Source organism: Scomber scombrus, chromosome 17 (genome assembly GCF_963691925.1).
Source record: "Scomber scombrus chromosome 17, fScoSco1.1, whole genome shotgun sequence".
Lineage (NCBI taxonomy): Eukaryota > Metazoa > Chordata > Actinopteri > Scombriformes > Scombridae > Scomber > Scomber scombrus.
Genome location: NC_084986.1, coordinates 12,502,710 through 12,526,473, shown reverse-complemented (window position 1 = coordinate 12,526,473; position 23,764 = coordinate 12,502,710). Strand labels below are relative to the sequence as shown.

At 39.2% G+C, this 23,764-nt stretch overlaps 1 protein-coding gene across 2 annotated transcripts in view; it reads right to left on the bottom strand.

The window, feature by feature from the left end:
• Positions 1 to 23,764, bottom strand: part of nkain2 (sodium/potassium transporting ATPase interacting 2) — a 92,965-nt gene that overhangs the window by 17,426 nt on the left and 51,775 nt on the right. The window contains exon 4 of one of the 2 annotated variants that reach the window (XM_062437430.1): positions 2,848 to 3,048. The exons of the other annotated variant lie outside the window; for it this stretch is intronic. Within the exon in view, the coding sequence (XP_062293414.1) occupies positions 2,848 to 3,048 (201 nt within the window). The remainder of the gene's footprint in view (positions 1 to 2,847; positions 3,049 to 23,764) is intronic. 2 annotated transcript variants of the gene reach the window in all.

Here is a 23,764-nt window from a genome sequence, read left to right as displayed (position 1 = left end):
ACTTTGTGGTTCAGTTTCAGTTGCTACTTTTTTCCCTGCATTTTAACAGCTCTATAAATTATGAAGTATACAAGTTTGGGTGCATTTCAATTTTGTCGGTGACACCATTAAGCATAAAACATTTGGATTGTGTTTTGACCTAATAACAGGATCCTGCTGTGTTGGAAGTTTCCACAGTGCATACTGTAGGTATAATATAAAGGATATGACAACATTTGGAGCTCTCCATATTTGACTATGAGTGCTAATATTGTGCAGTTTTTAATTTAAGTGTGTTCTTGTGCCTATCTACAATAAACTAATTCAAGGTTGTTAATAGGTATAACATCCAGAGAAGCAGGCAGAGCTAATGATAATTTTCATCATATGAGCCTGTAACATTTCATAGTCAAGGTTATTGGATTGTGTGCGGCAGAGGGCTGAGTCTACGCAGCTTTTGTTTCCAACCAAACACAAGGCACACAAGCAGGTGATTTCACTGATTAGTTCCTCCACTCTGGTTGAAGTTATGCTAATCACTTAAAGTACTTGCAGCGATGCATTTTAGACCACCGCGCCAGCAGGAAGCCTCATCTTAGATGTTTTTTGTTGTGCAATGTCATTTAATTAATCATCTGTCTGTGCTATTAGCAGGTAGAAAAACTGTAATCACTGAAGTCATACTCGCACATCCCCCCACTGTGCTGCAGTCTGGCATTGATGGCCTACATTTCACTGAGGACTCTATGGATCTCCCTGGAGATCCCTCCCTCTGCTCTGTTTCAGCTGTGATCCTCATACTGAGCACCAAATTATGAAGAAACACTTTTGCAGTTTGGTAAACGATTAAGTCAATCAACCCGAAAGAAATTACACAAATTTGCTATAACATTCATACAACAAATAAATCAGCTAGTAACATAACAAGGCAGTAAATTAGTTAACAGTTCAACACATAAACTATATAAAATATAATACAAGAACTTGACTAATATGTTGGGAACCACTGGAGTAAGCCTGAAAAAGACAGGTGTGAAACATGCAATTTTCTTATCTTATGTAACTGTAATTAAAAACAAGATTTGGTGTGCAATCAGACCCGAACTTCTGTAACATATGAACCTGTATCTCAGTACACCAGACACAGGCACTGTTAGACAGGCAAACCAGTCCATCATACCCTCAACTGACCACCCAGCCAAACAAAAACATGCTCTGCTGAAGATGTTGACAGCTGAAATTCCTTGTGGCTATTCAACTTCCACACACTGTCATGACATATCTTCATTTCAGATTTTGTTTTTAATCGTCTCTGGAAAACTACTTTTTTTCCCCTTTCCAATATCAGTAAACCAGGCAGCAGAGCAGTAAACACTCAACCGGTCATTTTACCGCCCGACTCAAGCTAACCAAACCATAACCCCTCACTCAGCCAGCCCGTCGACTGGTTGAACGTATGTTATTAAGAACCCTGCCAGGGTTTCCACCAATTACAGTAAACCAGCCAGCCAGTCAGCTAGCGAACCAGTCAAACTGTAGAGTGTGTGCTCATGAAGCATGACAGTGTTTCCACACACCAATTACAGCAAGACAGTGGTACAGCTGTGTGGTGGCTTGGCACTAAGCAACACTATAAGTAGCACTATCGATTGACGGAGAGACACAGAGAGTGGATGAGGAGAGCTAGCGAGAGAGGCAGTCATACTAAGTGCTGGAGCAAAATACAGACAGAAAAAGAAGAGAGGCGGACACACTGAGACACACTCTTTCCTAAACTGCTTTTCTCTTTCTCTCTCTCTCTCTCTGTTGGTTTAATGATGCAAGCATGTCACATAAATGTGCTGGTTTGTTTATTGTGTGTGTGTGTATTCATAGGCGCGTGTATGCTTCGACAAAAGGCCGTTATGAAAAGTGACAGGCCTCCCTCATTCCCGCTCTTCATTTCTCTCGCCGCTGTCTCTTCTGATCCTGCTAATTATCACAGTTTGACAGTGCAGGAGAGGAAGAAATACAGAGGGCGAGGGTAGGAGACAAGCAGGGGAAACACAGGGAGAGGGAAAATGTTTTTGCAACAATGAAACAAGACATAAAGAGCAAGAGCGGGACACAAAAATTTCAGATAGAGGGAGAGTCTCTTAAGAAGCTTATACAGCCCCATTCTATGTTAATGAGGGTATGAAGTTAATAACTTAATGGATGCTTTATTTTACTCTCAAATGGATAACAAAGTTGCACAATCACCCACAATTCCCCTAACTCATAACAACAAATAAAGAAGTTTGCATGGCAGTAATACACTTTAGAATGCATAAAACTTAATATGCTTGTAGCTGAGACTGAGTGGTTCAGGTGTGGTAGCCGTCGCCAAGGGGTGTTGATCAGACACAGAGGAGGCAGAACTTCCTTTACCATTTATTAGGCGAATGTGTGTGGTTTTTTTACATTCACGCACACAGAAAGTCCACGGAAAATAAACTGATTCATAACTGGTACTATTAACTAAACTCTAATCTGCTCCAAAACGCTTTTCTTCTCCTCCTGGGCCTTTACACTGTTTTTGTCTGCTGCAGAACTAGTCAGCTCTGATTGGCTGCTGCCACACAACGAGCAGCTGAGAAGAAGGGGAGGGGAGGGGCTGATATGCTCATGATCGCTGCATGATCTCAAGTCCGCACCTCAGAGTCTCTTGAACAATGCTAGTTAAGTGTGTCTGTATAAAACATCAAATGAATAATTGAATTCATTTCAAATTACCATTAAGCACAAAATTAACACCAGCTGTGAGCAACAGGTCATCCCTTTTAAAGAAAGTAACCCAGATGTAACAGCATACACTGTAAATTGCAGTCCGAACTTAAAAGTACTTACAGCCAGAAGTATCTGCAGTGAGGAGTGAGCCACCTCTATGAACTGAAAATCCATCAGGCAGCCAGATATAGATATATATCGGTGGTCCTCAGGTGCCCAGGAGGGAGGAGGAGTGATGGGTGTCACCCTGCACCCTGGGCCATTCTCCATCCACCAAGAGCGATGCATGGACAGGTTGAACGTCAGGACAAGGTCAGAGTCCTGGCAAGACAGGGAGAGAGAGAGAGAGAAAGACAGATGGAAAGAAAGAGAGTTGAATTACCTTCTCAGACATAAGGCAGAGCAGGAACATGGAGGAGGCAGGCTGAATGTCAGGGCGGGATTTCAACATGTTTTAATTACAACCAAACTGTTTGTCAGATCTGAGGGATGAATAGATAGATAGACAAAGAAAGACAACGAGAGTGAGCGAGAGAAAGAGAGAGAGAGAGAGAGAGAGAGAGAGGGGTAAGAGAACATATGGTTTGACTCGAGATAAAAATAGATCTCCAATGATCTGGGATCACACAGATTAGATCTGAATCATACATGGGTAGGGTTCTGATAAGGAAGATAAAGGAGAGAGAGAGAGAAGAGTGATGGAGGAGGTCAGAGAGACAAAGAAAGAGAGAGTGGAAAGAGAGAGGTTGAGAGAAACGGGGTAAAAGTTCTTTCATACTGTATACCCAAAGCTTTTATGATGATTTCAGCCTGAGAGAAAGAAAAAGGCTTTGGGTTGCAGTGCCATGAGAAGGGAACATTTTACAGCTAGCAGCACTTTAAGGCAAACCATTTGTGATTTGTTCCCCTGAATTCTTGTTTTTTGTCATCTAGCACCACTAGCAGGTTGATCATAATAACTTTTTTGATTTGGTTATCTTTCATCTAGTGCCGTCACCATGTCAATTTCTTTCATGACCGTTATCTGCAAAAACAAATGACATTTGCCTCAGCTGTGCTTTATGACTAGTGCTGATTAGTAAATGCTGGCATGCTAACATGATAAACTACAGTAAGATGGTGACCATGGCAGACATTATAGCCTGCCTGTTTAATATCGGCATGTTAGCATTTTCATTGTGATGTTAGCATGCTGACGTTAGCATTTTCTACAGCCTCACAGAGCCAGGTCTTATTGAAATGTCTTGTTGATTCTGTACAATGCAATTTATTTTCTGTTTGTCCCATCACTGGCAGTGATAACTTGAAATAAGCACAACTTAAAAAGGGAATGAATAAACATTTTCTGTCCCACACTGTTGCAGTTTTCACAGCGGCAGAGAAAGACCACATAAAGTAGCATTGGCTGATACAGTTGCAATGGAGGGTATCTACTTTGGCTCGTTTTCAATCCCTTAATTTCTAAAGCCTGAGAGATGCACAATAAATCTGTTATGATAGTCAACTTGGCTTAAATAATGCACATATTAATGACCCTACTTAGCAAGGAGAGACATAGATCATTCCACAGACAGCCATGCAAACCACACTGACACACAGAGACACACTAATACACATGCCTATAAACAGACGCGCACACACACACACACATATAAACGCACGCACACGCGGGTTTGCTCTGGCACTGCTTTGCTATTAGCTGAATTAAAAGCCTTAATGCCTTTGTTAAGGACAAATCAAATTCATTACATTAGGCTGTAGTTTTCACAGCTTTAGAGTTTGTGCAATATTTTAGTGTGTCCTGGTAGGATTAAGGATTAAGTAGGGAATAAAGACAGTCAGGTTGGATTTCTGTTTTGCAAATTGGTTGGCGAGTATACAGAATTTTGCTAATAAAGAAAAAAACATTACATTTTCTTGACAGGCATTTCATCAGCAAAAAAGACAGGTAAAATAATCTTATTTTCAGTTGAGAATCTAATATTCTGTTTAGAAAAAGATTAAGGTCATAAAAAAAAGTCTGACTAAAGGTGGAGACCCAAAAAAAGATGAGTCGTTGTTTCATCTGTGTGAGGTGTACTAATTGTGCCCCTCTGGATTATTTCCCCAACACAATTATTATAAGTTTTTGTACTCAAAAATGGAGCTTAATTCCCTATGTATTGGCAAGTTATACAAAGTTTTGTTCAGCTTCTGCCCAACCTTGAAAACAGCCTGTTTAACTTCAAAGAACACAAAGGGCAACTCGCTCTTCTTTTCCTCTTTTTATATTCAATCCACTTCCACCTTGCTTTGTTTGCTTTGTTACAGTCCAGGTAATACTTTTAGTAAAATATTAAGAGCACTCAGTAGAATAATAGTCTGCTTGATAACCTTTAAAGAAAACAAGGGGAAAATGTAGAAAAACATGCTGAAAGCAAAAATGAGTCTTCTACATGTAATTGTCTGTTCTGATGCATTTAACAACATATCAGAGAAAGTCTTTCAGTTTTATTTTCTTGGATGTATGTATCAAAAACCTGTTTTTATTCCTAGAAAGCTGTGCATCTTCAGATGTTATATTGTAATGTTATTAATATGATAACATAATCCTAAACTCAGAGTGCATTTTCTTTAAGATTTCTTTTTTTTTTTTGCCTTTATTTGACAGTCAGTAGAGAGAGACAGGGAGACACAAAGGGAGGGAGAGATAGGGGCAGGGGCGTCACTAGGTTTTAAGGACAGGGGGGGCTTAGCCCCCAGGAGATGCACAGGATGTGAGCGAACGTTTAATTTCACAAACAGTTAACAAAAACTGAGAAACTGCTATTCCACTTTTTGGACAGATTTAACAGAGATACTTTACTGTGTAAATGTTTTAGGCCACCATTACATTTTTAACACAGTACAACAACAAACACAGGAAGTACTGTATGTTTACAGCATTAACAACAACAAAACAAGAAAAAATCCACATAGCTACAGTGCCGTATTCAACCAATGCTTCTTATTCATTAAGAGCCCACATGTATTATCGAAAACTGTATGCAAAAAAAAGAGCACTGTGTTCTCACAAAGTACACCATTTTAAAATAACATGGCTACAATTGGGAGTTACTTGGTGGGTGGAAGCATCAAAGAATGTCGTCTGTTTTTAAGGGTGGCAAAGTGTAATAAGATGTGTCATTGTGTGCTCATGTGCGTCCTTGAGGAGGGTGAGTTTACTATTTGTGTGTGGTTGGCGTTGTATGTGATTATTGTATGTAAAGTGCACTAAATGACGATCGCTACGGTGCTAGCTTAGTTGCTATGATGATCGCTACGGCGCTATGTTAGTTGCCATGACAACCACTACGGTGTTATGTTAGTTGCCATGACAACCGCTACGGCGTCAGTTTAGTTGATAATATTGAAACCAGTTATACTTGAGACAATATATTTTCAATATATTGAAGAATATATTGTTAACACTCAAGTCATATACTTGAGTGTTGTTTGATCTTATTTTTTCCTGTAATCATATATGTGTCTCCTATTTCACATGTGTAAGATAAGCTAAATGGCAGAGTTATGATCACTTCTATCTGTATTATTCTGATTCAGTTCCTGCAGCCGTTGGCCTGGCCCAAATAGTACAAAAAAGTCACAACAAAATACACCTCTAGTAAGAAGAAGAAGAGCCATTGACTTATTATTAATGAATAAAAACCCATTATTTTAACGAGTCTCAGGTCTTCAGTTCAGATAAACAATCATACTTACTTTAACGTTACATCACTTCAGACACACACACACACACACACACATACACACACACATACACACACACAGCCAAATCAACTGCCAGTTCACACAAAGTAAATAAGTTCATACACAACATACCATGGCATTTATCGCGGCTGCTAGTCTACTTTTCTCTCCTTCTTGCCGCCTCTAGATTGTTGTTGACGTCTGTACGTCATACGACGTCTTCTCTGGAGATGCGTTAAATGGCTACCGTAATAACTGGTAATTTTATCTGCGCACATTTTTCCCCCAATCAGTGTCAAAATCTGGGACATTTTCGGGGACAGCTTTGACCGGGGACAGGTCACCCACAACGGGGACTGTCCCCGGAAATCGGGGACGTCTGGTCACCTTATCCTAATGCTACTCTAGTTGCTTCTGTATGCTCCGCTCACACATGCTGCAGGTACCCAGGTAGAGAGTGCAACCTGGAAAACGTGGACTGGATTTCTGTGATGTGGGTGTGCTCTATAGGAACAAGTGGAATGGATTGGATAAAGACGCACTGACTCGGACTCTCTACCCTCCGCTATGAAGTGAAGGGAAACTAAGATTTATGATCTTATTTAAGTTGATAATGACTGGTTATATGATTATTTATTTGAACTCATATTCTGGCCACATTATATTGAATTTGTCTGCCCTTTTTTGTAAAAAAAAAAAAAAAAACAAGAATTAATAAATGAACATAAAATTATTTAGGGGGGCTTAAGAATATTTTATGGGGGCTGAAGCCCCCCTAAAATAGGCCTAGTGAAGCCACTGGATAGGGGTACATGCAACAAGGGTCCCATGGTCCCAGTTACATGATATGTGCCTCAACCATTACCCCTTGTCTCGACAGCAAGTGTGTCAGACATGTTTTTCACACACACATCACACGCAACAGATAAACTCTCATTTTAATCTATGCAGCTGTCTGCACTGGCTCCAGCTCTCACAGTTGTAACCATGACCTGAAGTGTTCAGGTAGGCTCCAGGTCTATTTTCCTCCGTTTTACATCATTGCTACATTCATTGCTACTTCCAACACATGGGTGACCTATGCTCAACACTGCACCTGAATGCCTCCTGTGTAGACACACAGACGGAGCGCTCACTGTTACTGCTGCTCATGTTACGTTTGCTGTCTAGACATGAGGTTAGGTGACCAGGGTGCCCCTCAATGTGTTTACAGCGACTGTCACCTTTAACTGCTGAAATAAGGAGTTACATATAGACACATTTTCAACAGAAAGCCCTTCACCATTACTGTAGGCTGCTTATGTGATTTATTCTAGTCATGAACACAAATAGCCAATCTTTAAATAAAGCAAAATAGATTCTCCATCAACATCCAAGTCAACAGAGGAGACGAGTTGAAAAGCTTCTGCTTCTACACTGTATCTATGTCTTTATCTTTACCTTTCCCACTAGTCCGCCCACCACATCCACACTTGACTCTGTCACCTCCCTCTGTATTGTTCCTTCTTTTACTCTTTTTTTTCTTGTTCTCTTCTTTTTTAATTTATAGTTGGGTCTCTCTCTCTCTCCCCTCCCTTTTTCCCCTCTTTTTTCTTCCTTGGCCTCTCTCTATTTCAGCATAATGAGTAAATGCCTCATTAGCGCAGAACTCTGATTAATGCCATCTTCCCTTGTTGTGCTCCTCTTTTTAATGAGTAAAATCTCTCTAAATGTCTCTCTTGCTCCCTCTTTGCCATCACTCTGTCTCTTACAGTCACTGCCTTGCTCCTTATCTTTCTCTGTTTTTCTTGCTTTTTTAAATCTTTATTTCCTTCTTGCACCTCTTTTCTTTCTTGCTCTTGTTCCTCTTCTCGCACTTTCTTCACTGTTAAACAGGGATGGGAGGGGAGTCAATAATTATTACAGTACAGTTTTTATCAGTGCTTTTCTAATGAGCCTGTTGAACAAGCACACACATGCATATTCACACACACGTGCACACATGCACACACGCACACACACACACACACACACACACACACACACACACACAAACAAACAAACAAAAAAGTAATTATCAGTGAAAAGCTGAATTTGGCAAAATGTCATCCAGAACACGTAGGATGCACAACTATCTGCAGTATTCTCTCACATTGTGAAAACAGGCATAAAATGAAGAATGTGTCCAAGCTCAGCCAAGCTAATAGTTTGGCAAGTAAGTTAAAAGAACAAAATAAGTGGCAATTTTATTAAAAGTAAACCTAAAGAGATTAGACACAGTGGCACCAATTAATTTAAACAAAACTTTGTTGAAAACAGTACAGAGAGCATTTTAAAATAGCTTTAACAATAAAAAATGAGAAAAAAGTTTAGGTAGAGAATATAAACTGTAAAAAATAATGGACGCCGGGATGTCATCCATTGGTTAGTGGACTCCTGTTTATATTTTGACTGTCACCATCTTGGACGGAATTGACCCTTATGCTAGCTGCTAGCTCTTCTAGCATGATGCATTTACAGTCTTTGGTTAACTATGATAATGCTCATGTTCATTTTCTCGGTCGCTGTCACTTGAAGAGGCCATGCCCTTAATTATGCATAACTTAAAATTTAAATGGATAGGCTACAGTTGTCATGAGGAAAATTAGCTGTTGAGAACCGTTTTTGCACTAGGCTTTAAACATGGTTATTTCTGCTGTAGTTGGGCATATTAACATGGGGGTCTATGGAGATTGAGTTTTCGACCAAGCTTCAAGTGGCCATTCGAGGAACTTAAGTTTTTTCAATATTGCTGCTTTACAGGACATGTTAGACATGTATGTGTTTTTTTTTTGCAGAGTTAGTGTAAATGAGAATATCCCTGTATGTTATCTGTAGCTAGCACCACCAACTGGTTAGCTTCACTGAAAACAAGTGGAAATTAGCTAGCCTGGCTTTGTCCAAATGAAACAAAATCGACCTACCATCACTTTTAAGGCTCACTAATTAACAGGTTTGCTCTTATTTGTTTAATACAAAAAGCTAATTGTAAAAAACAATGTGTTGTAGTTGGTAGGCAGATTTTATTACATTTCAGTTTCTCTTATTCCAGTCTTGCTAAGCTAAGCTAAGCAGTTGCTGGCAGTCGCTTCATATTGAGCATAGAAACATGAGAGTGGTATCCTTATTCTCATCTAATTCTCAGCAAGAAAGCAAATAAGTGTATTTCCCAAAATGTTGAACTAAAATGTTGAATTATTAACTATTGAAGCACTATCTCTATTGTACCTGCACTGAAGCTATGTCAGCGTGATGTTTTCTAATATCTGCATCAATAAACACATCTAGCAACAAATATGATCTAGAAATGTAAGGTACATTTCTCTTTTCCATTTGTATTTAATTGCCTGAGGATGTTGTGTGCGAGTTCACTGATGTTACAGGGTCTGTAATATATATTGGAACTAGAGTGGTATAAAACTGTATCATCTCCTTTCCATTCATCCGGCAGCAGTGAGCCACCAAAACAAACATCTACCACAGCAGCACAGCAGATGGAAAAGATGATTTTTAAAAAAACAAAACACACACACACACAAAAGAAATCAAGCCTATTTTTTTCTTAACCAAGTTTAGTCCTGATGATTGTAGATAGTGCTTTTGTTATAAAATACTTCGATTCTTTTGTTCATTACTTGCACAAAAGATGAGAAGGCCAAACTCAAATTGCTCCACACTCACAAGCCAAATACAAAACAATTTAGTTGTTTTGTATTGGGTACTGGCATTGATGTATTGATTTTATATGGTGGAATTTATTTAGCATTGCAACATTTAACCTACTAGTCTGATTAAGCCATAGCTCCAAAATAATCTTGAGATATTAATCTGTGATGAATGGGCTGCTTGTCTTGCAATCTCAAGCGAAAAATATTAGCTAGACTAGTATTAAGATTTCTAACGTGTGTGAGTTCCTTACTAAGCGCCATCTCTGACGGTTATTCTAGACATCTTTCCTCTTTCTTCCTCACTTTCTGCATCTCTCACCTCTATATCTTTATATCTTTCTGTTATCCCTCGTTCTGTCTCTCTCGCTCTCACACACACTCACATAAAAACACACAGTCGATAATTTCCAGTGTGCCAGTTGAGGATCACGCACTCGTGCTCTCAGGTCTTTGTCTCTGACTGTGGGCTAGTGCTGCTTCACTGAACCACATCTGTTTTTCTCTGCCTGTCTCTCACCACCTCTCCCTCTTTCTGTCTCTACCTCTCGCTCTCTCTCTCAATTTCCTATCTCTATTTTCCTTTGTCCTCTGCTCCCAAGAGATGGAGGCGGAAAAAGACCTTTCAGACTGGTCTTTCCTCTGATGATCTGAAAGGGGGGAGTTATGTCCTTTTTAATATTATCTGGATTAGAATCTCAGAGTACTTTAATACTTTTAATTAAAAACGCAATCTGGCAAAAAATCATGTATTTCCAACTCAGTAAATATCGAGCTCAAAGCTTTTGGCAGAATGAGAAAAAGTGGCACTTGGCGATGAGTGAGTTTAACAACATGGTGTCCAATTCTGATTAAAGCAGATGTAACATGAAGAAAACTGAGAGATGTTTTCCACCCAGTTATTGTGAAGGCTGAGCTCGGAAACTGAATATGGATGAATGGAGTGCCTGATTTTCCACCTTCTTTTTGCTTCAGCATCTGCTCTTTAGACACAAACAAGCATACCTTAACCCACACAGACTCATATTTAATCTAACACCTCTTTGCATACTCTAAATATACAATACAAGCCATGAAGCAGAAAGAGAGACAACCAGAACCACGATAAATACAGTTTGAAGTTCTGACAGACCACAGCTGTCAGTCAGATATTCAGTCCGTCCAGCAGGCAGACACAAAGATCAGCAGATCATCAAACTAAAGGGCAGAAAACCAGGGAGAGGACAATATTAGCTTTATTCTTGCTAAAGTCAATTTTTCACTCTATTTAACCAAGCCACTATTTCTATCTATGGCTCCATTCCAGTTTCTATCATTTTCTCTCTTGCTGCTGTGCCTCTCGGTGTCGCTCTGTCTGTGTTATTTTCACATATGTCACACCAATATCATCAGTCACGGTGCATCTCCCTACATTGTTTTGCTGTGATTTCCCGTGGGTGTTAGATGAGGCCTTAACCCATAATGCCTAAAGCACTTCTCTCCCATCAGATTGGTTGGGGGTGTTCGGGAATTGTTGTGTGTGTGTGTGTGTGTGTGTGTGTGTGTGTGTGTGTGTGTGTGTGTGTGTGTGTGTGTGTGTGTGTGTGTGTGTGTGTGTGTGCATATGCGCTCAGGGTCCCAGTAGACATGAGTAGTCCATATCCTGACCCTGACCTTAACCACGCCAAACTCATTATCATCTCTAAGCAAATGCCTCAACATAACCATTTCAACTCTTTCGATCTTTCAGATTGGAAGGCCAATTATAGTCCTTCTACCCGTACCCCAGGTGGGATCCACAATTGCATAAAGGAGGGGGGTCGCTAATTCTAGCTTTCAGTGGGTTAATTAGTTTTTTTTGTTTTTTTTTAAACCCGCTGGCCACACTTTGAGCAATAAATTGGATCTCCAGTAAATGAGGAACTGATGTTTTACCTCTGTACACAAAAAAAGAAGAAGAAAAATAGAAGAAGATTTTAAGAACTGAATAAAGCAGGTGTGCAAGTTTAGGTGCAGTTTCCCCTCTGCTTTACAGAATCTATAGCATCTTTCAACTCATTGTTTTGACTTCATGCAACATTACTGCTGGGGTTTCCTCTCACTGCTCTCATTTATCTCGTTTCTGGCCGCAGCAGGCAGCTGTTTTCAGTGAAAAACTTATCATCAACTGATGGTTCGCTAGCTGCCAAGCACCAAACAAAAAACACACAAGGTTTGCAACTAGCTGGTGAACAATGTTGAGAATTTAGCAGAGAAAATTAATTGGCAACTATATTGATAATCAGATAATTGTTTAAGTCATTTTTCAAGCAAAAATACACCACATTTTTGGGCTCCAGTTTCTCATGTGTGAAGATTTGCTTTATTTCTTTGTCATATAAGACAGTGAATTGAATATCTAACATTTTGGACTGTTGAAGACAGTCACTGAGAATTTTGAGAGATAGTGAATGCAATTTCTTCTTTTTTAAATATTTTACTGGCTAAAAGATTAATCAATGAATCAAAAATAATAATAATTAAAGCCGCAAGCGGCGATGTCGGGCCCTCGCTCACCCATGCCACCGCGGGGCCTGAGGCATGGCGGGGCTGTGGCGTGAAGCAGAAAGTGAGAAAAAACCTGGAAGGAGGCCAAAAATGCAATGTTTCGTTCATCCAGTAGGGGGCAGTCACAGGTAGTTACACATATGGTCTGGTGTGGTCTGGTGTGTTCAGGGCGGCCACTCATCACTCATGTGAAGTTTGGAGTGAATCGGACAAAGCAAGAGGGAGTTATGAGCATTTGATGGTTCATCCACCAGGGGGCAGTAATGGGATGCGTGCAGGTGTGTTCAGGGTCAGTCCCTCATCACACATGTGAAGTTTCGTGGAAATGGGACAAAGCATGAGGGAGTTATGAGCAGTTGATGGTTCATCCACCAGGGGGCAGTAATGGGATGCATGCAGGTGTGTTCAGGGTCAGTCCCTCATCACACATGTGAAGTTTCGTGGAAATCGGACAATGTTGATGCAAAAAATGGCACTTCCTGTTTCCACTAGGGGGCGACATGAGCGACACCCCTATCAGTTGGAAGAGGTCTCCACCCTAGACCTGTGTATCAATTTTCATGATGATACGTGTTCAATAAAGCCATCAAAAAGCCAAACGTATTTTCATGGCGAGGAATTGATGGTAGCCACGCCCCCACAGGGACGCCATTACTCGTAGCTTCACAGTGTTCATAATGTAGCTTCACCAACTGGTTCTGCATGTTTTAGAAGTGGAATGAAGTTGATGGGGTCAACTATGTATTTTTCATGAAGTTCACTTCCTGTTACCACCGGGGGGCGCTATGAGTTACGTGGGAAGTTAATATATCGGGACGTTCAGGGCGGAGCCATCATCATGTCCAGCAAGTTTGAAGCTGATTGGATGAAGTATGTGGGCGTGAGAGCCACTCGTATGTACATGGCGAGCACGCCAAAGTTAGTTGAGCCCTGGCAGACACGCCCTTTGACCTACGGATGCGCATAGCACAACTTAAGCTCAGCTAGGTCTGGAGATGTTGCGTACCTAGTTTGAACTTGATCGGGCGAACGCTGTGGGAGGAGTTAATTTTAGGCGGGAAAAATCAAAACCAAAATGGCCGACTTCCTGTTGGGTTGAGGTCATGAGGTCAAGAGGCTTTTTTGCATATGTGGGTATAATACATATGTGTACCGAATTTTGTGAGCATAGGACAAAGTTAGCAAAATTCCCTATGGGCATTTTTGGACTTTGTAGGGGGTGCTATTCCGCCATTCTGAGTCGACCATGTGCGACCACCCAAAAATATCGAATTTCGGATGAGGCCGGACGTCCGTGCAAAAGTATAAGCATTTTCACATTTGGGAAAGGGGCGAAATTGGGGCACGAAATGTCGGAATAATAATAATAATAATAATAATAAACATTACAATTTCAATAGGGCTTTCGCCAGGCGACTTGCAGTCGTCGCTCGGGCCCTAATAATAATAATAATAAACATTACAATTTCAATAGGGCTTTCGCCAGGCGACTTGCAGTCGCCGCTCGGGCCCTAATAATCAGATTAATTGATAATGAAAATAATGTTTAGTTGCAGTCCTATTTGCATTTCAGTTTTTCATGTCAGAAACATGACATAAAGTAAAAGCTAATGTTTTGAAAGTTTTCGTTAGATTATAAATAGGCACTTTTTTGTCAGTGTTGTGTTTATAGGTTGTTATGCTGCCCCCAAGTGGCCATACATTTAGTGTAGGCAGGTTTAAAGAAACATAGTCCTATGTTTCTTTAAACCTGCCTACACTGAATTAATACCTGACTAACAAGACAAAATAAAGATGAATGGTAAAATGGCCTTTTCGATTGTAACTTTGTCACTATATTCCCTGATTTCTGCAACTATTTTGTTAAGTTATTTTGACTTCAATTGTAATGGACTAGCATTTTCCTTTAATTTTCCAATTAAAACACCTTCCCTTGATTAAGCCAGAACTTCAGAAGTACACATTAAATGGGTTTTGTAGTAGAAGCACTTTCTTGTAGCGTTTACAACAAACAATACTGCTAACACAGACAGGGTAAATCTATTACAATCAAGGATTTAAATTAACACAAGCCACCATCCAAATCCAGGGGCAAGTTTGACTGCGGCAAGCAAGTCAGTCAAATTCATTATCTACTGCGGCATACAGCCAATCTGTGTTCAATCAGCTTGTTCTATTTTAGCAAGTAAAACCCAACTCTTGTCATTGCACATGAAACTATACAATAACAATGAATAATCAAATGGAATCATCTGTAATAATAGCTCACAGCTACAGTGATAAAATTGGCTGGTTGGATTGTCCCACCAGAGGCATGTTGATGAAAAAAGGCAATTTCATGCCATGATTTCAACAAATGCATTCATTGATCAAACACAGTCAGAGTTGATGCATTAGCTCAGTGAATCACGGTGGATGTTTTAACTAGAACGACTATGATTAAATGTGTGGGATCCTCTCATTCATCGTCTCAATCAGTGATGCTGAATGAATACTAAGGAGAGTAAAATTAAGTGACTATTAGCATTCAAACTAGCCCCAGCAATCTGTTTCTTGACTTTCTTCCGGGATGAATTGGGTGGTTTGCAGTTTGATTTACTGTCACATTTCTTCTACAATCTATTCCGCAGTAAAAAGCTATGGTCTGCACTGACAACTGCAACTATTGATGCTGATATGAAAGTGATATGAAAGGGACATTTTGATCTTCTTCTTTGCCGTTAGATAAGTAATCCTATCTTCCAAAGAGGTTTTGTTGCTTAACCTTCCCATGTAGTTCCACTTCTTCTTCTGTTCCTCCCCTTTTCTTTCTCTTCACGGCTTCCCCTTCTCTCTTCTGTCTCTCTTCTCCTGAGAGGGACACTGATTCACATGTGGCCTCATCCCATAACATGCCATCTTTTGTAGCTCCTATCATACCTTTGCCTGTCTAAACCTCTCCATATCTCTGTCCGCCTCCTTTCTCTACCCCCAATCTTTCAGAATTCTTTAGTTTCTCCCCTTTTCCCCTTCTCTTCATCTTTCATTTTTATCTCTCATGCTACCACTTTCCCTGCGGTCACTCGTCTCCCTCCCTCTCTCTCTGTCACCACACCATTGTGTGTTTGCAGACTGAAATTAGATGCCTGGGCAGATATGGGATTCAAAAATGTCACTATTTGGAGTCTTTCTGGATTTGCACATGTGAGTGTCTGCGCGCGTGTGTCCCTTATGTTTTCTTGTAACTGATGTAACGGATGACAGGTTCTCCAACTTCTGGTAGAGCAAACAGACACTAGCACATGCACACACACAGTATGCAAAAAGCATGCGGGACTATCAACTCTCCCACATAGCACCCACCCCACTCAGTAAATGACTGACAGCTGAGTGCGGTGCATTTGTCTATCTATGTGTCTGTATCTGTGTGTCATCTGACGCCCAGAGGGTGGCTGCATCTTTTATATGACACAGTGGACTATTGACACTTAACTAAGTGTGTATGTGTGTATGTGTGTGTGTTTGTGTGCGTGTTTGTGTATGTGAGTGAAAGAGCTGAATATGCTAGCATGTGTGTGGTTTTCACAACATGGTGACAGTTCTCTCTCTTTCTACAGGCTCCTCTCCAAATCTGTCAGGGATGCCACATCAGAAATGTTTTTAAAGATTAATTTTGTGACATTGCTGCTATATTAGATAGTGCAGTGGGGAGTGACAGGAGGGATGGGAGTGTGGCAGAATGATATATGGTATGAATCTCAGGCTTAATCTCAAATTACTGTCAGGACAGGATGTACACCGTATCTTGCCTCTGGGGCTCTACAGGGGCCGTATGGAAAGCAACGATACACATTAGATAGAAAGTCCCATCAAACATTAACAGCTGAAAAGGCCAACATGTATTAACAAGTCTATTGATGACACAATTTATCAATAAGTGGAAAATGTAAAAAGATGTTCACTTAATATCATACTAGTAAATAAAAAATCCAAATATTTTCTGGTTACATCTTCACAGATACAGAGAAAAAAATGTTTTAGCAATTTTAATAATATGCCTACAAAAAACTAGTTTGTACAACATGTAGTCTGTAGATGTCCAAGCAAAAGGGTTTACAGCGGTTTCAAATAGCCACATTAATAGTTAGGGTGAAAAGCCGGCCATCATAGGGAGAGGCAAGATATGCTAATGGTTTAAATGGGGATCACTAGGTAATCAGATGGAATCTCTCCTCATTAGAATTCATTGAGTTGAACTTGATTGTAGAGAAGGAAGTACTTGAATGAAAAAGGAGCTTAAGAGAGAGAAATCCTGCCAGCTGGCCAGTTGTTGCCTAAGGCAAGCCTGCTTGTCGGATTGTCTATTTCAGAAAGTTCAAATGCTGTTTGACCATCTGACAAGCACACTTCAGTCTTACGGCACATGACATATTTGCTGCTTGTTTCTAAGGTCAAGAATCAACCATTGAGCTCAACTTGTAAACCTGCATGAATGTGTTTAAAAACGGACGGAGAGAACAGTGCTGTGTTAAATTTAAGGGGCTGTGTTGGTGTGGGTGTGCACAGCGGTTCATAATGCAAAGAGACAGGATTTTATATCTTTGAAAAATGGTCACTCGATTATTTGATGTCCCATTGTGACATCAAATACAATGTTTAGTAATCTACCAGGAATGTGTGCCTGGGTGTATTTGATTGGCCAACACTGCACCTTGCCAGATGATACTGCATAGTGCCAAGTCCATTTTTTTTTTGCCTGACAACCCTGTTTTTTAGCCAGAGACCTCTGCACTGTTAACACAGTGATCTCATTTAGGATGAAGGGGCTGCATTTTTCATGCAAGTGCTGCCTGAAAAACAGCCTAAGAGGTGCTCAGATTTATGGAAAGTTTGCACATCTACTGTATATTTTGTCATGGCACTTGAGCTCAGTCTGCTGAGCGATACGAGTACCGTGTGATTCAGTCAAAAGCTTCAGAACAAGTGCGCAAGTGAACCTCGAGTTGAGATTGTTTTGTCAACTGCTGTTTCCAAGATCGACAATCAACTTTAACAATCAAAATAACTGATGAAATAATAATAATAATAATAATAATTAATTTAATTTAATTTAATTGAAGTGATTTACAGCCAATTGTGAGTTACAGCCCTACTGTGTGTGTTTGTGTGTGGGAAAATATCAGTGACTCATCATTGACATGCAACATGTTCCTGGTGTCCTGTTAAATCTGTGTCATGATGTCTCATTGAACTAACTTTACCATTATCTAAATCACGATGATTTGTGCGTCCATCTGCCTGCCTGACTTCAGGAGTTAAAAGTGACTCAATTCCCCCCTCACTGTCTTCTCTCACCTTCCACTCACTGTCTGGGGCAGGGAGATTGTGTGTGTTCTATGCAGAAATGTGTGAACTACATCTATTACATTTTACTGCTGTGAGACATTACAGTGTTAACCATTAGTTAAAAAGAAATTTCTGAGTGAAAAATCTGAAATGTAAAATGTAGCTCATTTATTTCATTTTGCTAATTGAATACGTTGCACTTTGTCAAAATGGTGTTACCGTATAAGCACAGCAGCATACCACTTCTAGCTTCATATTATCTGTGCGAGAAATAATTTTATTTATGCATAAGCAGATCATTAAATAGTAAAAGCACTTAAATGTTACTTCTATTGTAAAAACATGGGGTGTGTGAAATAATGAATACTGTATACTGTACCTAAAAAGACAATAAATTCATATGAAATTCTAATTATTTCTAAAATGTTAGAATGGCTGAAATGCATATGAAAGAAAAAAGGAGAAACAGTACATATAGTAAGATACTGTGCTGGGGTGGCTGTGGATCAGGAAGTGGAGCGGGTCGTCCACTAATCAGAAGATTGGCAGTTCGATTCCCTGCTCCTCCAGTCTACATGTCAAAGTAGACTGGGCAAGATACTGAACCCCAAATTGCTCCCAATGGCTGCGCCAGAACCCTGAGTGATGGCTTGCTGCCATCAGTGTGTGAGTGTGTGTGTGTGAATGTGGCTTGTCGTATAAAAAGCACTTTGAGTGGTCAGAAGACTAGAAAGGCACCACACAAGTGCAGTCTATTTACCATTTACAGTTAAAAGTATTGAACTCATTTAATTGCTATTATGTTATAGTGGCATATTGAGAGTTTAATGATGTTTTGATTTAATATGGCTATAGATAATGATGACTTAATGATGACCTAATAGCCCTGTTGTTACAGGCTCAGTTACTGAGACTCCCTGAAGACACCATGCCTTGGACCTTGGATTATGGACCCCCCCCCCCCTTGTTGAAGGGGATGGCAAACCAACATATTTACTTAATCTACCTGGAGGAAGACACATTTCCTTCATCACCTTATTTGGTGATACTGGTGTGGTAGGACTGTGTAACAAGACCTGCAGTCCCTTCGTTTTTATTACTGGGTATACCAAAACTCTAAACTGACCTTAGAACTAGGAGTGGATCAAATACTGACTGAACCTGAACTAAACACTGAACAGACTGACTACAACTTTGTTATACCACCAAGGACAATGCTTTAGAGGATCTAAGAACATCTATATGGTTTATTAAGAGGTTGATTTGGTTTAAGTTATATCTGTTATTGGTTTTAACAGTATGTTTATCTGCTGAGACATTGTGGGATTGTTTTGTATAGACCAACTCTGAAACTGGCTTATTGCACCTGAAGAAGGTATAATTTTTGTTAAAAATGCCAGCTTAGACTGTATTATTTTAGTTTCTTACAAAAAGTGAAAAAGTTTTAATACAATCTTCTATTGAACATATCCTCTGGCTCCAGCTACTGATTGAGTCCTTTACTTATCTTCAACCCGTCCCCACAAACTTAGACAATGCTGAACTACCCTGTGGTCAGTAGGCATTGCAGGGGGTTACATAACTGAGAGTCCTCAGCGGTCATAATCAGTATCAGTTATAAGACTGGCCAGCAGCTGTCCTATGATGACATCATTGATGACTTAGCTTCTAAAAAATCTGGGAAGCAAAAGTTTTTAAGATGATGATGATGATGATGATGTTAACGGTATTAACCTTTATTTAGCAAATTCTAACTTTGTTAGTTTTTTCTATTAATAAGCTGCAAACATGTCTGTTTATGTTTAAATTCATTCATTACAAACAAGACATTCCAGGCACTTTTCAAAAGTTCTTTCTGTTATCTTCAGATGTTCACTCCTATTCAGTGAGAGGTCAGAAGAACGTTCAGTTACCTCTTTGTCGTACGTCCAGTCATACATTTTTCATCAAATTCCGTGGTCCCCAACTCTGGAACTCATTAAACAGATCCCTTAAGTTATTATCATCCTTCAAATTCTTTAAGTCTAACTTAATGAAATATCTTCTGAACAAACAAAATCATTCTCAGCACAATTGAATTAAAATTGTAACATAATTTTCTTGTTGTTGTTACTTAATGAAATATCTTCCCTCCAAACAAAATCATACTCATGCCTAATTTACTTGAAATGAGTCTGTGATTTTATCGATTTTTCTGTGTTGTTGTCTTCTTTTCTCTTTGTTGCTTGTTTTTGTATTTTCTTTGTCTCTTGCCACTTTCTGCTTCTTTCCCTCTTCTCTCTTCTTTCTTCTTATTTGGTTGATATGTTTTGGTGATTTTTTATACTAAAGGGGGATTTTATATAAGCCCCTTAGACTTCTTTTCCTCTCCTGCACAGTTATTTGCCTTTGTACTGTGAAATATAATGTTTGTTTTATTTATTGTGCATATGAATAAAATAAAATAAAATAAAATAACGGTGCAGCAAGTTTTTTTACGTGTTAAAAGTAGCATTTAGTCTCATTTATATGCATATGGAAAATGATGATTAGTGATTTAAATATTTAATATTGTGTCCAAACATATCCATATTTTATTACATTAATGTAGAATGTGAAGCCTGGCCTCAAAGTATTGACTTGCGTCCCCGGCAGTCTGATCAGTGCTTGTATAAACTTACATTGCTGCCGGCATTGAGGATGCCTAATCTGGATATCAGGTCTATTCATGGATAAAACATAGTTTTGGCACTGGAAAATTACATCAAAGCTACAGTACAAATCCAACAGTCACTGATAATGAGGCGTAAATCAAAGTGAGGCAGATTCTCTGCCTCTTTCATACACAGAAAGACGTCACATCTGTGTAATGAAGAAAAATGGAGTCTGTCGCATTCACTTTTTCCAGTGACCCCAATAGTAATGGCCCGAGTGTATAAATTAATTTATTAAATTGGCACTCAGTGCCAGCCAATACATAAAGCCTGAACTATGAATTGCTATTGACCATAAATAGCAGTGCCGTCTTGACAGGGACACATTTCACCAAGTCTTGACTTTGGAAATATAGAAAGAAAGTGAATGAAAATTAAGTCAGAAGGTGATGAGAGGAAAGGGCAAGACGGAAGAGGAGCGCGGGACAGATCCATATGACACTTTGCAAAACAACTTGAAAAAGACTTGATTATAGGGTGAGCAGAGGGAGAGGAGGGGTGAATTACATGGAGATGAAGAGAACGAGGCACAGGAGGAGGGAGTCAGAGAGAACGTAGGAAAGAGGGAAGAGAGGGAGATTGAGAGATTTTCATTTATATTGCAGTATTCTTGAGGCACAGAGCACACCATTATTACCCTTATCAAACACCCCAGAGTTATTCTATTCAGTTGGCAGGATACATAAGCTGGATAAATGTGTCACTATAGAACATACTTATATCGCTCTTTGATTTCTGTTGAAAGTTCTTTAATTTGAGGCTTAAATCTTACTTGTCTATCTCTGCAATCAAGTCTATAGTGTTAATTTTGGCATCTGATTTTCATTTAATTACAGTCAATTACATTGTACATTAGTTTAACTAAAAATTAAAGTGAAATTTTAGTCTCATGTTTTTTTTGTTTTCGCTAACTTTGATGATCAAATTTACCATAGTGACTGGTGTTCTTGTCAAGTTTTAGTGTTAAATACTGTATACTGTTTACTGTAATTCATGTATTTGGACAAGCAGCTAAAACATCTGATAACATTAACACAGAGATATTCCTTTAACAAATGTCCAGGGCTACAATCATGGATTCTTTCAATTGTTGAATAATGTGTCACCTTTTCTTTTTTTTGATGAATCAATTTGTTGTTTGGTCCATAAAATGTCAGAAAATTGTGAAAAATGTTTCCAAAAGCCCAATAAGGTTTCATCAAATATTTGGTTTTGTCCACAACTCAAAGATGACGTGTAAGAAGCTAGAATTTAGACTTTTTTCAATAAAAAATGACTCAAAACTATGAATCGGTTATCAAAGTAGTTGCCAATTAAATTCATTGATTAAGTGACTAATTGTTGCAGCAGTTGTTTTGTTGTAGTTCCTTTTTAACAGATGTTGAATCCATGTTGTTCTGTTACTTTATTTCGTCCTAATGTTAGCTAACATTACAGATAGAGAAATAGCATTACAGCTGCATGCAGTACAGTGCTGCTTAATAGAGCAGCAGATTAAGCATGCAGCTCCTCTGTAGAGGAGATCATTTTGGACAGCAGGAGTTATTATTTAAACAGCATAATTAAGAGCATAATGTATGATTGCATAGATGCATTCAGGTCAATGAATATGACTGCATTAAAACAGTCAAATTGTTCACTCATCTGTCCTTCAATTAACTGTTTCATTTTCATTCACTGATGGAAATTGGAAAACATTTTTATCATAGTTCTTGTTTTCAGTTTGTTGTTCTTTGGTTTTACTTTGATTTTCATTGTGGAAATATTTTTTTTACTGTTTTAAGAATCTGGTTTTGTCACCATTTGGCATGTTTCTTTGTTCAATACTGCATGGCAACAATCACAAACATAGCCATGCTTGTATTACATGTGGTCCAGTGTAATAATAGCCCCCAGGTCAGTAAACAAGACCTGGAATGATAAGTGATGGATTTGAAGCTCATACAACAGCTGGTGAATCTGGGCAGAAGGGGAAGTGGGTGTTTGTGGCTCCCCTCTCCCTCAATAACTGGGTCAAGGTTAATATGCCCTTGAGCGAGGCACACGTAAACTGTTCTGCTCATAAAAACACGCTGTTCAGCATCTGGTTTTACTGTGCTTCCCTCTGATTGGTCAGTAGGTAATGATAAAGGTGTTGTTAATTAACTGGCTGCTTCACCCTCGTTAGAAGCCAGATGTGTCAATTATGTTTGGGAGAGATGAAGCCTGTTAAAACCTTTTTCTAATAAGAGGATGAGAAATATTAAGCTCATATAATTTCATAATAGAATATAAATGGTACATTTGATGATACAATTAATTTGACTGTTTTAATTAACCTCTAAAGCATTATTATCCTGCTTTTTTCCAGATGTTTCTTACTTTCTCTCTACTATACCAGCCTTATATTTTCAGTGCAATAGAGACAAAACCCAAGCAGCAGTTCCCTGTCCTCTCAGCTGTAGCGGGTGATGCAATTGTTAAAACTAGACCTTGAGGACAGCGAGAGGTGTAAACGTCATTAAAATATGAGATCAATGAAGCTGCAGGTTTCTAGACAGTACCTGAGGGGATTTAATACAACTGTTGACAACCTGTAAAACTTCTGGACATAGTTTGGATGGCAACTAAAACTTAACAAGGCTCACAGTCTGTGTATGTGTGTGTGGGAAGAGCAGACAGGTGAGAAGTGTATTGAACAGTGAGCGGGTACCACAGGGAGCAGGAGAACTAGCTGAAGATTATGCGGCCAATTACGAATGCATTATTAGTGATACAATACGTCACTCAAATAACACTAATAATGATCCAAAACCTGGAAACAACCCGCCAGCAACAAGATTAGGATGAGAATAGATGATATGAGGAGCAATTTTGTGGGATTCGTTAATTGAATAGCAGATATACATAACAGTCCATTGGAACAAGTAGTTTAGAGTGAATTGTAGTGGGAACACTACAGTTTTTTCAACACAACACCACAGAGCGTAATTAGCCCTAATCAGTACTTCATCAACTGATTTCTTCTGTTTATGGAGGCGCTGATTGGCCCTAATTAATTGCCCAAGCTGATAATCTGTGATTTAAATCAACTAATTTTAC